The sequence below is a fragment of the Dasypus novemcinctus genome, chromosome 18 (assembly GCF_030445035.2).
Source record: "Dasypus novemcinctus isolate mDasNov1 chromosome 18, mDasNov1.1.hap2, whole genome shotgun sequence".
Taxonomy (NCBI): domain Eukaryota; kingdom Metazoa; phylum Chordata; class Mammalia; order Cingulata; family Dasypodidae; genus Dasypus; species Dasypus novemcinctus.
The window spans coordinates 66,767,655-66,782,228 of record NC_080690.1 but is presented as its reverse complement, the minus strand read 5'-3'; the positions used below and the strand labels follow the sequence as shown (position 1 = coordinate 66,782,228).

Sequence of the window (14,574 nt, the reverse complement as noted above, 5' to 3'; positions counted from 1 at the left end):
GGAGGCGGGAGGGGGGCTGGACCGAGGGGGTGGGGAGAAGAGGAGGAGGCCTCAGCAGCAGAGAGAAGTGGCCAGAGAGGCCCAGGGGACAGCCGGGGACGGGCAGACATGCGGCCAGGGCCGCGGGGCCTGGACGGGGGCTGACGTCCCAGTGTCAGGAGGAGCCCGAGCCCCGGCCCGGGAAGGGGGACATGGTGCTGCCTGTCCGACATGTCAGCCGAGGTGCGGCTGCGGCGGCTCCAGCAGCTGGTGCTGGACCCCGGCTTCCTGGGGCTGGAGCCCCTGCTCGACCTTCTCCTGGGCGTCCACCAGGAGCTGGGCGCCTCCGACCTGGCCCAGGACAAGTACGTGGCCGACTTTTTGCAGTGGGGTGAGTGTCTGCTTGCTTGGGCCCCACCAGGGGCGAATGGGTGGGAGCCAGGGCAGAGGCAGGAAGTGGGTTGGGGGCGGGAGGCCTAGCTGTAGGGGGGCAGGCAGCAGGGACACGGGCAGATTGTCCATGCCAGGGCCCCAGAGCTTGGCCCTGGGTGCCATGGTCTTCCCCATCCCGGCAGGACAGGGTCAGCAGAGGCCAGGGCAGCCATGACTCGAGACCACAACCACAGCCCAGGGGGCGGCAGGAGCTGTGGCGGGCTGGACTGGGCACAGCCCCCCCGTGGTGCCTCTGGCCCTTGCCTGTGTCCAGGCCCAGGGGCACACTGGGAGCCCCACCCCTAGGAGCCCCCCAACGGGACCCAATGGCTCATGGCCCTCCACTGTGGTTTCCCAGAGCCTGGGGACAGGCAGGCAGGGAGGGACAGCATGGGGCAGCTGCCAGGGGCGCGGCCAGCAGGCAGGTGTTTGGCGCCAGCCTCCCCAGCTGCCCCAACAGGTGCCCAAGCCCGGGGAGGGCGCGGTGACTCAGGCTGGCCTGGGGAAGAACCAGCGCTGTGGACAGGCGCCACCCCGCGTGCCTTCCGACCCCCACTGAGGAGGCCACTTCTGTTGGTTTCACGGCCCCAATCCTCTGGTCCCTCCAAGCCTGCCTGAGCCATCCGGGCCCTCCACTGATTCCCACGCCCTTTGGTCCTCAGAGTTCAGGACCCCCAAAGCCGACTCTTGCAGGAGAGAAGAGGCTTCAACTGCGGCCCCAGCCCTGCCCTTCCATCAGCCCAGGCGCAGGCCGCTGCGGTCGCTGTCCCTCTCTCACGCTGCCACTCTGCCCCTCCACTTGTTTGCCATGCACTGGCTCGCTCTTGGTCTCGGTGGGCCCCGGTCTGTTTCCGGTCACTCCACCCTCTGTGGCTCTCCCCTCACCGGTGTCTCTCCCATTCCGTCCCAGGCCCCCTCCTCTCCCTCTGCCCCTTCCACAGATGAGAAGGTGGAGGCCAAGGGCTCAGCCTTCCAGCCTCTGGAAGAACCTCCCCCCGCCCAGGGCCCTGGTTACTCTCCCAGGCTCCTCTTTGCAGAGGGCTGTGCTCAGCTGGCAGGGTAAACTGAGGCCTGGCGTGAGGGTGGGGGCAGGGGGGCTGGCTCGCCGGTAAGGAGCGCTCCTTTTGTGGCCCGAGCCCGAATCCTGCGGCCCCTCCCCGCCAGGCCGGCGGCGCGGGGGAGGGGGCCTGGGTTCCCGCTGCCTTAAAAGGGCTCAGTGTCTTGGCTCTCGCCTCCTCCCCAGCCCTGCGCCCTGGCTGCTGCTTCCCGGGCCCACTCTCCCCCGACCCCGCGGGCCAGTGCTCCCCTCCAGGGCCCACCCCAGCCTCCGCTCTCCCACCCATACCCGGCCCTCGGTCCCTCCCGCCTCGCCAGCGGGTGCTGCTTCCCTTCCAGGAGCCCAGAGTCCCTGAGGCTCAGGCCTCTGCCCGGGCCGGTCCCCCTCCCTACCGCCCAGTTGAACATTCCAAGCTGCGTGACCTTGGTTTCCCCATCTGTAACTAAGGGGTAATACAGCCCTTCCTGCCCGCGGGAGGGCTGGCCCCGCCCTTCCCTGGCGTCCTCCCGGCCCTCATCCCCGAATCCCGTGTCTCCCACAGTGTGGAGCCACAGCACCTGCCTCTGAATCCGGAGGTGCTGGGTAGGGATGGATGTCCCCGCTGTAACCCAAGACTTGACTAAATAAGGAGCCGGGGGTGGGGCCCAGGGAGGGGACGCAGTATCTTAAGCCTCACCTGGGGGCTGGGGGAAGGTCCTGAGGTCCAAGGCCAGTGGCCTTCCCTTCTGCTGACGTTAGTTGACCGTCCTCTCGAGCCGGCACCCACCACAGCCCGCGGGGCCCATGCCTGACCCCAAAAGGGTTTCCCAGGCCTCTCACCTCCAGGGGAGGGAAGTCTGGGGTCCCCTGAACCTCACGCAGTGGCTTTGTGGGAAATCTCGTGGTTAGGGGAAATGCAGAGGCCGAGAGAGAGGGAGACGGGGGCAGAAAGAGGGACTTGCCCCCGCCTCTCCAGTGTCGGCCCCAGTGATCCCCGGTTCTCCACCCTTCCTCAGCGGAGCCCATCGCAGCGAGGCTTAAGCAGGTCCGACTGCAGAGGGATGACTTCGAGATTCTGAAAGTGATCGGACGCGGGGCGTTCAGCGAGGTGAGCCCTGAGCGCGGCGGGAGCTCGGGGAGGGGGACGGGCTTGACGGCCGGTGGGCGGGGCCTTGGAAATTGATGAATGGCCGAGGCGGGCGGTGGGGGCGGGCCTGGAGCCAGGGGGCGGGGCCAGGGGCGCGTGCAGGCCGCTCAGCGCCCGGCTGCCGGCCGCGCCCGTGTCACCCTGCCTTGGCCCTTAGGTGGCGGTGGTGAAGATGAAGCAGACGGGCCAGGTGTACGCCATGAAGATCATGAACAAGTGGGACATGCTGAAGAGGGGCGAGGTGAGGGCGGGCGCTGGTGGGGGGGCGCCGAGGACCTGGCCCCGCACCCGCCGCTTCAGCGCCCCGGCTGCCCCGCAGGTGTCGTGCTTTCGAGAAGAGAGGGATGTGCTGGTGAACGGGGACCGGCGCTGGATCACGCAGCTGCACTTCGCCTTCCAGGACGAGAACTACCTAGTGAGCGCGCGGAGCGGGCAGGGGCGCTAGGGTGGAGGGAGCTGTCCCGGGAAAGGCTGGCGCCGCTGGAGGGGGGTCTCTGGGGCTCCGGGTGTGGTACGCAGGCGCCTCAGGGCGACGAGCGGGCGGCCTTCGCTGGGCTGGGCGCGCTGTCACGCGCTCTCCGGGGTGGGCTTGGAGAACCCCGCGAGGACCCTCTTGGGGGAGCCTCCTTCCTGGAATGGGCTGGCTCCTGCCACCGGGCAGGAGGCAGCGACGCTCTGTACTCTGGGCCTTGGGAGGTCTCTGGGATCGCTTTTTCTCCGGTTCTCTCTGGGGGAGTGACCTCAGTCCAGTGACATCTGGGGAGAACATTTTGGGGGGCGTCTGTGACTGGGCCTGGAAGACCTCTTGGGCTCTCACGGGGCTGAGGTTGTGGAGTCTCCTGCCTGAAATCCTGCGTCTCGGGGACCTCAGCGAACGGCGCTGAGACCACCAAGCCCCGTGCCCTTTGCCAGTACCTGGTCATGGAGTACTACGTGGGCGGAGACCTGCTAACGCTGCTGAGCAAGTTTGGGGAGCGGATCCCGGCCGAGATGGCGCGCTTCTACCTGGCGGAGATCGTCATGGCCATTGACTCGGTGCACCGGCTGGGCTACGTGCACAGGTGGGCGCGGCCGGGCCGAGGACCTGCGCCTGGCCAGGAGGGGCCTCTGGAGGGGACAGCCCTCGAGAGGGAGGGGCGCCGGGCAGCGCGGCCCAGCGGGGCGAGACCGGGTGGGAGGGAGGTGCACTTATCGTCCCTCCCCATCTGCACACCCTCCCCCGCCCCCACGGCGCAGGGACATAAAACCCGACAACATCTTGCTGGACCGCTGCGGCCACATCCGCTTGGCGGACTTCGGCTCCTGCCTCAAGCTGCAGGAGGACGGAACGGTGAGCGGGTCAGGAGCGGGGACCGAGGGGTGCAGAGCGCGGCCACCCGGCCTGGGTGCGCGTTTGGAGCCGGCAGAGGGTGGGACTAAGCGCTCGGGGCGTGACCGGGGGTGGGGGCCCCAGGGCAGGGGTGGGGCCCGCGGCCGGCGCGGGGAGGGGCCTAGCTCTGGTCCGCTTGGCACAGGTGCAGTCGCTTGTGGCCGTGGGCACCCCGGACTACCTGTCCCCTGAGATCCTGCAGGCCGTGAGCGGCGGGCCCGGGACGCGCACCTACGGGCCTGAGTGTGACTGGTGGGCGCTGGGCGTGTTCGCCTATGAAATGTTCTACGGGCAGACGCCCTTCTACGCCGACTCCACGGCCGAGACCTACGGCAAGATTGTCCACTACAAGGTGAGCGTGGCTCGGGGAGCCTGGAACCCGCCCCCACCGCTGCTCCCAGGCTAATATTCCCGCTTCCGGGCAGGAGCACCTGTCTCTGCCGCTGGCAGATGCTGCGGTCCCCGAGGAGGCCCGAGACCTCATCCAACGGCTGCTGTGTCCCCCGGAGATGCGACTGGGCCGGGACGGGGCCGGTGACTTCAGGAAGCATCCTTTCTTCTTTGGCCTCGACTGGGATGGACTCCGCAACAGCACCCCACCCTTTACCCCAGACTTTGAGGGTGCCACGGACACGTGCAACTTCGATGTGGTAGAGGACGGGCTCACTGCCATGGTGAACGGCGGCGGGGTGGGTACCTGCGCCCCTTTGCGGCTGAGGGGACCCTCGCTCTTCCTCCGTAAAGTGGGGGCCCTGAGACCATTCACTGCCCTGAGCGCCTGCTTGTGTGCCTGCCCAGTGCTGGGGACCCAGCAGTGACCAAGGCTCAGTCCGGTGGGGGGACAGGTCCTTCCCTAGCGTGATCAGGGCTGGGACAGAGAGTCCAAGGGGGTTCCTGACCAAGCATGGAAGGTCCTGGAAGGCTTCCTGGAGGAGGGGGCTATCTGAGCAGCGACCCTCCTTCCTTAGACCATCTCTCTCAACTCCCCCTCAACAAACTGGGACTGGGTGCCCTTGTGCTTGGCAGTGCTGGGAACCCAGCAATGACCAGGTCAGCCCCAGTCCCTCACCATCTAGAGAAGCAGGATTTATACTGTGGCAAGTGCCCTGAGGGAAGGCAACAGGCTGCAAGAAAAGGAAATGGTGGGAGGGGCCACTTTAGTTGGGGTGGCTTGAGGGGAGCATTTAAGCCCAAACCAGACGGGGGTGAGGGACGGGCCCTGACCACCAGGGCCACGTGTGTGCTTCCCTTGCGCAGGAGACCCTGTCAGACATGCGGGAGGGCGTGCCGCTCGGCGTCCACCTGCCATTCGTGGGCTATTCCTACTCCTGCACGGCCCTCAGGTGAGCACTAGCCCTCCCTGCCCCGTGAGGAGGGGGTGCCCGGACGACGCTGGGGGTTCTGGGATCACCTTGGCGTTCGCCGGCCCACAGGAGTGCAGAACCAGTGCTGCGTCCTTTACAATTCTACATTCAGTTGTAAAACCTCAGGCCTGTCCCAATTCTTTTAATCTTCACCTCGTTTTCCAGTTTGGAGTCATGGAACCTTAGACTCGTAGAAAATGAGAATTTTAGAATCTTATATCAACCTTAAAAGTCACAAACCCATTGAGTCACTGACATAAGCATAAGACCTTTAAGAAATATCACACAAATATATTGATTGCTTTTTGCAGATAAATGAGGAAACATGCTAAGCAAAATGAAGCCCACTCTCCAGGGAGGACCCTGGCCCCACACACTTAACCCCCCTGTGAATGTGTTGTTTCTAACTGGCTTTTAATACTGGATAATGTATTGCAAACCCCACTGTTTATCATTAGTGAGCTGCTAGGTAGCATCCTATTTATTTAGCCCATCCTCCCTGGGGTGAGCAGCCAGCAGGTCAGTCTTGGTGTGTGTCCAGGATAAGTAGGTTCTTGGGACATATTTCTACAAGTGGGGTTGCTGGGTTGGAGGGGACATCCACTTTTAGTGTGACTTTCTATTCTCAGGGCGGGACTGTACCCCTCCCAGAGTATGCGGGGGGAGTGCTGATGTTGAGAACCACTGTCTTGGAACTTAACCCACTCTTAGACCAGACCCTGGGAGGTGGCCAGAGCTGGGGGACTGGCAGGAATCACTGGACCACCCCCTCTACCCCCACAGTCCTGAGGCTCTGAGAGGGGCTGGCAAAGGTCACTCAGTGATGAAATGGACAGACCCTCAATGGCAGCTCCCAGGGGCTCAAGGTCAGGCGAGGCACAGGCCTTTTCCAACCAGGAAGACCTGGCAAATCAACCTCAAACCATGGGGTTTTGGGGTTTGGCTGCTTTGAGCTCCAGACCCCAACTGCCACATGCTGGGGAGCCCTGGTCCTAAACCCAGGGGATGGGTGGGGCTGGCTCTCCCTGCCCTCTCCTCCTCTCTCGTGCCAGGGACGAGGAGGTCCCAGGCCCCACACCCATGGAACTGGAGGCTGAGCCGATGCCTGAGCCACACGTGCAAGCTTCCAGCCTGGAGCCCACTGTGCCGCCACCAGAGAAAACGGTAAGCGGGAGGAGAGGGTCGGTCAGGGACAAAGGAAGGCAGAAAACAAAATAAGGAGACAAGCAGCCTGAGATGATCCCTCAGAAAAAACTAATGTTGGCACAGGAAGGTGTTAATGGGGGTGCAGCAGGCTTTAGCAGGCCCAAGAAGAAAAGGGCCAAGTGGTTGCCAGAGAGAACCCGGAGGGCAAAGGGCCTGAACTGAGAATCAACAAATCTGTTCTTGACCCTGAGAAGAGGGAAGTATGGCTGAGGGCCAACAGAGGTTGGAGGGTCCACTGGGAACCCCCAAGCAGGGCTTTTTGGTACCCAGGCCTGCTCCTGAGAACACGAGGGAGCTGGAGATTTTATGAGCAAGGGAGGGACATGGTCAACTTAAGCTGGAGTTTTAGGAACAATCTTTTGGTTGCTGTGTGGAAGGTGCATGGTGGGAGACCAGACCAAAGGCTGGAGACCAAGAGAGGCTCAGGCTTTTGCAGTGACTGTGGGCATCCCACAGAGATACTAGGGGAGCAGAGGAGTGAAGGAAGAGTGGGGGTCCTGGGTGCCTCCCGCAGCCCTAAAGCCGATCCCCATCTGCAGGCGGAAGCGGCAGTTCCCGCCGAGGCCGAGGTGACGCTGCGGGAGCTCCAGGAGGCGCTGGAGGAGGAGGTGCTGACTCGGCAGAGCCTGGGCCGGGAGCTGGAGGCGATCCGCACGGACAACAAGAACTTTGCCAGGTCAGGGCCAGGGCACGGAGGCCAGCGCAACCCCGGGCAGCCCCTGTCGCCGGGGCCCAACGGGCTCACGCTCCTTACCTCCCCGCAGTCAACTCCGTGAGGCCGAGGCCAGGAACCGAGACCTGGAGGCGCACGTCCGGCAACTGCAGGAGCGGATGGAGGAGCTGCAGGCAGACGGAGCTGCAGGCGAGGCTCCCTTCCCTGAGGGCGCCAGGGGGGAGGTGGGCCCGCGGCCCGACGGGGTCGTGCGTGGGTACCCGGGGGCGGGCGCAGGGCCCAGGCTGGGGCACGCCGCGCCACCGCCCTCCGCCGCCCTTCCACTCGCCCTACGCCTCTCTCTTCTCCTTCCAGCCGTCACGGGGGTCCCCAGTCCCCGGGCCACGGATCCACCTTCCCATGTAAGACCCCTCTCTTTTCCCTGCCTCAAGCCTACTGCCTCCCTGTACAGATCCCTCTCCCCGTCCACATGTAGGGCCCAGCCCACCGCTGAGGGGCTCCAAACGAGGGACGCCCTCCATTCAGTTCCCCACGTACCGGACCAACTTCGGTCCACACCGCTTACCCAATTCCCTGGATCTCCCCCCCCCCCCCACCCCGCAACCTCGATCCTCGATCCTCCATTTTCCTTGCTGTCTCTCGCCCCCGCCGAGGGCGGCCGGGCTGGCCTGGGCTCCGATCGGGTCACCTGTCCCTTCTCTCTCCAGCTAGATGGCCCCCCGGCCGTGGCTCTGGGCCAGTGCCCGCTGGTGGGGCCAGGCCCCATGCACCGCCGCCACCTGCTGCTCCCTGCCAGGGTACGTCCGGCTGCCCACGCACGCCCGCCGCGCAGCCCGCGCCTCGCTCCCGCACCCCCACAGGGTCTTAGCTTTGGCTTCGCCTGGGTCCGGCTCAGCCTGCTGCACGGAGGGTGGATACTCGGGCAGCCAATCAACACAGGCCGCTAAGCAGCCAATTAGGAGTTCTGAAGGGGCTTGCGGCTTGCGAGCAGGCCAACCACAGCTGCCCTCGCTGTCGGGGGCGGGGCCGCGGCGGGGAGGATTGTGGACCCACCTACGGATGTAGGCGGGGCGAGCCCCAGGAGCCAATCAGAAGCGCGCACCGCCCGATTCCTGATCCCTCCCTCTCGCCCGCAGGTCCCTAGGTCTGACCTATCGGAGGCGCGTTCCCTGCTCCTGTTCGCCGCTGCTCTGGCTCCTGCCACCCCCTTGGGCGGCCCTGGGCTGGTGGCCCGCGCCGGCCATCCCTCTCCAGCCTGGCGTCGCACCGCAGCCACCTTCGCCCCCTGAACCCTAGAACCACAGCTTGTCCTCCTCTCGGGCCCTGCGGGAGGCGCGGGTGATGCGGACCCGGCCCCGAGTCCACTCCCACCGCCTCCATCCGCGGCCGCCGAGCGCGCCCTCCCTGGGATCCGGGCCCGCCTCCTGGCGGCTGGGGAGGGAGGAGCCGGGGCCGCGGCCGCAGCCAGGGCTCGTGGGCGGCCGGGAGCCGGGCGTGCAGCTGCCGCGGTGGGGAGGGGCGGGCCACGGGCGCCCCCCGGCCGCTCTCCCCGCTCCTTGCGCCCCCAGCCCGCAGATGCCCCTGGTGCCCGAACCCCTGTGTTCCCGGGACGTCCTGTGCCCGCGGCACACGTCCAGCGCTCGGCGCAAGCCCCGCCGCCCTCAGGGGCCTTCTGCCGCGCCCACCTTGCCTTTCCGGGGCTTCCGCGCCCGCTCCTCACGCGCGCTGCTCTCGGGAGCCACGGCCGGCTCCGCCCGCCTCGCGGTTTGGGTATTTATTGACCTTGTCCTGCGACTCGCTGACAGGCTCCAGGACCCCGGCACCCCATCCACGTTTTGGATGCACTGAGACCCCGACATTCCTCAGTATTTATTGTCTCTCCCCACCTAGAGCCCCACCCCCGACCCTCGCAAATAAAAGGCCCTCTCATCTGCGCAAGGCTCCGGCGTCCCCCGCGTGCGGGCGGGAGGCTGCTCCGCGGGCCAGTCGGGAGGGCCGTGGCAGCGGCCAATGGCCTGGTGAGAAGCTGGCCGGACCAGAAACTAGCGAATCAGGGCCGCGGGTAGGCAACGCCGAGGGGCGGGGCCCCGGCCTCCCGCCAATAGGGGAGGGCGAGTGGGCCGCGCCGGGCCCCCGCCCCCGCCCAGCTGTGGCCCAGCTGTGCTACCCCCGCGGCGGTCACGGGGAAGAAGGGGGCTGGGCCCAGCGCGCGGCTGTCTCCCGCCACTGCGCCTGCGCGGGCCACGCGCATCCGCTCTCAGAACGTAGACTGGAGCAAAGTTGCCGCAAACTTTCTCTCGCGTTTCCCCCACCCCTCCTCCCAGCCAGGCCCGCCCCCCTCTCCGCGGAGCCGGGAATTCCGAGGGGCGGAGCGAGGGCTGCGAGGGGAGTGGGGGGGTCTCCCCAGGGCTCTGGAGACGATGCGTGCAGGAGCTCAAGTCTCGGGAAGGAGGTGGCTTCGCGCCTTTAACCCTCCCGGACGGCCCGCTACCCTCTCCGTTGTCCCGATGGGGAAACTGAGGCCCTGAGCCAGAGACACAAGCGGGGGGGAGGCAGAAAGCGCGGCCAGAAGCGGAGGGAAAACAAAGAGAATCACGGGCAGACGGGGAGGGGGCGGACACACACAGACCCGGGGACGGAGACCCGAGTGGGAGCGCGGGGCCAGGCCCTGGTCGGGGGAGCCGCGCGGGGACGCCTGGGCGAGAAGCTCGGGAAGCACGCAGGGCGGGGGGCAGAGAGGGGGGCCTGGCGGGGTGGGGGCTGGGGAAAGCCCGAGGGAGGAGGAGAAGGAGGGAGGAACTTCCCAAAGTTGCAAAACATGGCTACCTTGCCTGCGGAGCCGAGCGCGGGGCCAGCGGCCGGGGGGGAGGCGGTGGCAGTGGCGGCGACCGAAGAGGAGGAGGAGGAAGCGCGCCAGCTCCTGCAGACTTTGCAGGCGGCCGAGGGTGAGGCGGCGGCGGCGGCCGGGGCCGGGGCGGGCGAGGCGGCGGCGGGAGCGGAGGGCCCGGGAGCCCCGGGCGGCCCTGGGTCGCCCCCCGAGGCCGCTGCCGAGCCGCCCACGGGCCTCCGCTTCTCGCCCGAGCAGGTGGCGTGCGTCTGCGAGGCGCTGCTCCAGGCGGGCCACGCCGGCCGCTTGAGCCGCTTCCTGGGCGCACTGCCCCCGGCCGAGCGCCTACGTGGCAGCGACCCGGTGCTGCGCGCACGGGCCCTGGTGGCCTTCCAGCGGGGCGAGTACGCCGAGCTCTACCGGCTCCTCGAGAGCCGCCCCTTCCCCGCCGCCCACCACGCCTTCCTGCAGGACCTCTACCTGCGCGCGCGCTACCACGAGGCCGAGCGGGCCCGCGGCCGCGCGCTGGGCGCGGTGGACAAGTACCGGCTGCGCAAGAAGTTCCCGCTGCCCAAGACCATCTGGGACGGCGAGGAGACAGTGTACTGCTTCAAGGAGCGCTCCCGCGCGGCGCTCAAGGCCTGCTACCGCGGCAACCGCTACCCCACGCCCGACGAGAAGCGCCGCCTGGCCTCGCTCACCGGCCTCTCGCTCACGCAGGTCAGCAACTGGTTCAAGAACCGGCGGCAGCGCGACCGGACCGGGGGCGGCGGCGGCGCGCCCTGCAAGAGGTGAGGGCACCCGGGAGGTGCAAGTCCCGCTTTCCCGGGGCAGACCTGTCTCCTATCCACCAGCCACCCCACCTTCCCACCCCCAAGCTCCTCGCAGTGCTGAACTCTGCGGATCCCTCAGGCTCCTATCCTCGCGTGCCCACGGGGCACAGGGGGTGAGCGAGGCTCCAACAAGGGCACGCCCCGCGCCCTCTCCCCTGATATCACTGCTGCTTACACGGAGGTGAGGAGACCTTTTCCTCTACTCCACGCTGGGCTCCAGCTCCAAACCCATCAGATTCCAGGCTAGAGTAGGGGGAGATAGAGAAAACAGAGGGCTCCAGAGGGCTGCGGAACAGAGGGAGCATGCTTTGTCCACCCCACCGCAGTGCGGACTTCGTTCAGGCCCCCTGGGCAGCCCAGCTCTTCCCTGACCGCTACTCTCCCCCCACCCCACCTCAGGGTCCAAACAGCGTGGCCCGTCGTCTGTCTTTGTTGTGAAACGTGAACCTTCCCCAGCTCCGGTTTCCCTGTAACCCAAGCCCTTCCCCTCCCACCCAGTTCTGCCGGCCTCTCGCAGCCTTCTCTGCCTCCCCGGGGGAGGGCACCGGGAACTGAGCAGGCCGCCGCCTCCTCACTCTCCTAGGCCACTGGCCAGCTTTCAGCCTGGCTGGAGAGGCGCAGGAGCAGCCCGGGCGGTTCTTTGGAGCCTTGAGGCCCCAGGGGTGGGGAAAAAGCTCCTCTTCCCTCCCACACTTGTCAACCTTTAGCTATTGGGCAACCCTATCAGTAAAACAATGGCAGAGGCCCTGGGGTCCCTGGGGCCTGGCTGTGTCTTGGGGAGGTTTCAGAACCTCCCTGGAACTGTACCAGAAAGATGGGGCCAGGAAACGCTGGGAGGCCACGGCCAGGCCATTCTCCTGTGGGTAGGGTAGGCTGGCAGCTGTCTCTGTGCAAGAGTCAGAATGGCATGGGGGGGCAACAGCCTTCAGAGCCACATTTATAATCTTCTATCTCTGTCCAGCGAGTCTGATGGCAACCCCACCACTGAGGATGAGTCCAGCGGAAGTCCTGAGGACCTGGAGAGGGGCATGGCCCCAGGGGCTGCAGAGGCCCCTGACCAGGGCTCCATATTCTTGGCAGGGGCCGCCCCTCCTGCACCATGCCCTGCCTCCTCCTCCATCCTGGTGAACGGGAGCTTTCTGGCTGCCAGCAGCTCCCCAGCAGTGCTGCTCAACGGGAGCCCGGTCATCATCAACAGCCTGGCCCTGGGAGAAGCCTCCAGCCTGGGCCCCCTGCTGCTCACAGCTGGTGGGGGTGCCCTTCCACCACAGCCCAGCCTCCAAGGAGCCACTGAGGCCAAGACCTCCCTGGTCCTGGACCCCCAGACGGGGGAGGTTCGGCTGGAGGAGGCTCAGCCTGAGGCCCCTGAGGCCAAGGGGAATGAGGCAGCTGCATCAGGGCCAGCCGGAGAGGAGGCCCCAGGGCCCCTGCCCCAAGTGGTGCCTGGCCCCCCACCAGCGGCCACCTTTCCTCTGCCCCCAGGACCTGTACCTACTGTGGCTGCTCCACAAGTGGTGCCACTTTCCCCACCGTCCGGGTATCCTACAGGACTGGGCCCTACCTCCCCACTGCTGAACCTGACCCAGGTGGTGCCCACCTCACAGGTGGTGACTCTGCCCCAGGCAGTGGGGCCACTGCAGCTGTTGGCAGCTGGGCCAGGCAGCCCCGTGAAAGTGGCAGCCACAGCAGGCCCTGCCAACGTGCACCTGATAAACTCCGGGGTGGGCGTGACTGCCCTGCAGCTGCCTTCGGCCACTGCCCCAGGTACTCTCTTGGGCCTCCCTCAGGCCTGGGCCAGTGCTGGGTGGGGAGCACAGTAATCTCAGGGAGGGGGTGTCAGTGGCTTTCCGGAGGGAGGTATCTCATCCCTGGCCTGGCTCAGTCAGTGCCTTCTGGAGGGGGGAGGGGGCGGCTCATTGCTGGCACAGCCTGGAGCCTTTCCATGCCAGGCCTAGTGCATGGCCCTGAGGCTCACACCAAGCAGACTTGGTCCCACCCTCAAGAGGCTCCGTTTTGCCTCTGGCCAGTCTCCATGATGACAGCCTGCCAGCAGCCCAGTCTGTCCCTGGCCAGCTGCCTTTTCTCTAACTCTACGCTTGGCCCATCTTCTCTCTCCACAGGAAACTTCCTCCTGGCGAACCCCGTGTCTGGCAGCCCCATTGTGACGGGTGTGGCTGTGCAGCAGGGCAAGATCATCCTCACCGCCACCTTCCCCACCAGCATGCTGGTCTCCCAGGTCCTGCCACCAGCCCCCAGCCTGGCCCTGCCCCTGAAGCCTGAGACGGCCATCTCAGTGCCCGAAGGAGCCCTCCCGGTGGCCCCCAGCCCCACTGTCCCAGAGGCCCATGCCCTTGGCACTCTTCCTGGGCAGCAGCCACCACTGCCACCGCCCACTGCTGCCACCACCACTGCCACCGGTCTACCCTTCTCCTCAGACCCCTCCAGCCTCCTGCCTGGTTTCCCAGCACCCCTGCCCGAGGGGCTGATGCTGTCATCCTCAGCTGTGCCCATCTGGCCAGTGGGTCTAGAACTGAGCACAGGAACAGAGGGGCTGCTTGAAGTGGAGAAGGGGCTGGGGACGCAGGCTCCCCCCACCGTGATGAGGTTGCCAGACCCCGACCCTGAGGGGCTGCTCCTAGGGGCCACAGCGGAGGGCGAGGTTGATGAGGGGCTGGAAGTTGAGGCCAAGGTCTTAACGCAGCTACAGTCGGTGCCTGTGGAAGAGCCCATGGAACTGTGACTTAGCCCTGCCTCGTCCCTTCTGACAATGGTGCTCATAGACCCAGGAGCAGGGAACTTCTTAAAAACGAGACAGCTACAGCCCGAAGATTCTACACTACACCCCTCCAGCTGGGCCAGCCTCTCTGACCCCGGGAATCACTACTCAATCCACTCCCTGTCCAGGAGCGCCACCTCACTCTGGATGGGGAGGCCATCTCTGTTACAGCCCTCTCCTTGCCCTGTCTCCCCACACATATGGGAGGACTTGGGGGTCCTGACTCAGGGCCTGTCCCCCTTGACCTGGTACTAGCTGTGAGCTGAAAACCCTGCCAAAAGGCTAGATTTCTAGCCTCCCCTGAACCCCACCCTGTCACTCCTTAAAACACTATTAATAGCGCCACTGTTATCCAGTGTTCTCAGAACTGCTTGGAATTCCACAGTGGAGGACAGATAGACCCTCCCCCAGCTCTGGCACTTCCTGCTGAAGAGGGATGCAGGTGCGGGGAGGGCAGTGGAGCAGGGGGTGCCTGTCTTCCTTCTCTCTCAACCCTCCCTGGGCTAACACCCTCCTCATGTCCAACCCCAGACCAAAGACACCCTCATCCCTGGAGGCACCCCGATCCCCGCCTCCCTGTGTCTAGTTTGTATCCCAAATCTTTATTTTTCTAGGACATGTTATGCCTCCATATCAATAAAAAATAAAGGAACAGACAACTAGAACCATAGGGGTGTGGGTTACCTGCCAAATGACCTGCCCTAAGTAAAACTGAACTACAGAAAGTTCAACCTGGGGTTCTGGCTTTCTGATCTCTATTTCCTGAGGGAGAAGAGGGCTATGAGTTCAGATCCATGGCTTGGGCAGGTGTGGGCTGTAGGGTTTCTTTAAAGCCCCAAACCCTGGGGCAGTGGGGCCTCCAGCTCTCGGATATCAGGACCAGCCTAGTGCTGAGGGAGCAGGGCGAGGCAGGAGAGCTTGGGATTGTCTCC

The 14,574-nt window shown here is 65.7% G+C and overlaps 2 protein-coding genes and 1 long non-coding RNA gene across 5 annotated transcripts; 2 read left to right on the top strand and 1 right to left on the bottom strand.

The window, feature by feature from the left end:
• Positions 1-55: 55 nt before the first annotated feature.
• DMPK (DM1 protein kinase) lies at positions 56-9,139 on the top strand. 3 transcript variants are annotated; one of them, XM_058280454.2, is made up of 15 exons: positions 56-370; positions 2,464-2,555; positions 2,752-2,835; positions 2,914-3,009; positions 3,507-3,655; positions 3,831-3,924; positions 4,109-4,315; positions 4,389-4,652; positions 5,221-5,306; positions 6,380-6,491; positions 7,073-7,209; positions 7,298-7,395; positions 7,561-7,607; positions 7,918-8,003; positions 8,343-9,139. In XM_058280454.2, exons 1-15 carry the CDS (start codon positions 211-213, stop codon positions 8,500-8,502), a joined length of 1,872 nt encoding a protein of 623 aa, XP_058136437.1. In that variant the 5' UTR covers positions 56-210; the 3' UTR covers positions 8,503-9,139. The 3 variants fall into 3 exon arrangements, with proteins under 3 accessions (XP_058136437.1, XP_023441261.2, XP_058136438.1); XM_023585493.3 differs by having other exon boundaries at positions 7,914-8,003; XM_058280455.2 differs by lacking the exons at positions 7,561-7,607; positions 7,918-8,003 and having other exon boundaries at positions 8,343-8,428.
• Positions 5,522-7,387, bottom strand: LOC105744996 (uncharacterized). Its single transcript, XR_009181628.2, has 2 exons — positions 7,288-7,387; positions 5,522-7,171 (listed from the first exon to the last, which is right to left on the bottom strand). It is a non-coding gene; the product is annotated as an uncharacterized lncRNA (long non-coding RNA).
• Positions 9,140-9,926: 787 nt separating the features above from the next.
• On the top strand, positions 9,927-14,373 carry SIX5 (SIX homeobox 5). The gene is made up of 3 exons (XM_004481540.5): positions 9,927-10,824; positions 11,828-12,630; positions 12,987-14,373. Exons 1-3 carry the CDS (start codon positions 10,025-10,027, stop codon positions 13,604-13,606), a joined length of 2,223 nt encoding a protein of 740 aa, XP_004481597.1. The 5' UTR covers positions 9,927-10,024; the 3' UTR covers positions 13,607-14,373.
• The last annotated feature ends 201 nt before the right edge of the window (positions 14,374-14,574 follow it).

What these genes read in the sequence shown, in the direction of transcription:
- DMPK (XM_058280454.2), top strand. Translation starts at nt 211, where the DNA reads ATGTCAGCCGAGGTGCGGCTGCGGCGGCTCCAGCAGCTGGTGCTGGAC. An exon ending in CGGCTGGGCTACGTGCACAG is followed by an intron (nt 3,656 to 3,830) that starts GTGGGCGCGGCC and finishes CCCACGGCGCAG; the next exon opens with GGACATAAAACCCGACAACA. An exon ending in AGCTGCAGGAGGACGGAACG is followed by an intron (nt 3,925 to 4,108) that starts GTGAGCGGGTCA and finishes CGCTTGGCACAG; the next exon opens with GTGCAGTCGCTTGTGGCCGT.
- SIX5 (XM_004481540.5), top strand. Translation starts at nt 10,025, where the DNA reads ATGGCTACCTTGCCTGCGGAGCCGAGCGCGGGGCCAGCGGCCGGGGGG. An exon ending in GGCGGCGCGCCCTGCAAGAG is followed by an intron (nt 10,825 to 11,827) that starts GTGAGGGCACCC and finishes ATCTCTGTCCAG; the next exon opens with CGAGTCTGATGGCAACCCCA. An exon ending in GCCTTCGGCCACTGCCCCAG is followed by an intron (nt 12,631 to 12,986) that starts GTACTCTCTTGG and finishes CTCTCTCCACAG; the next exon opens with GAAACTTCCTCCTGGCGAAC.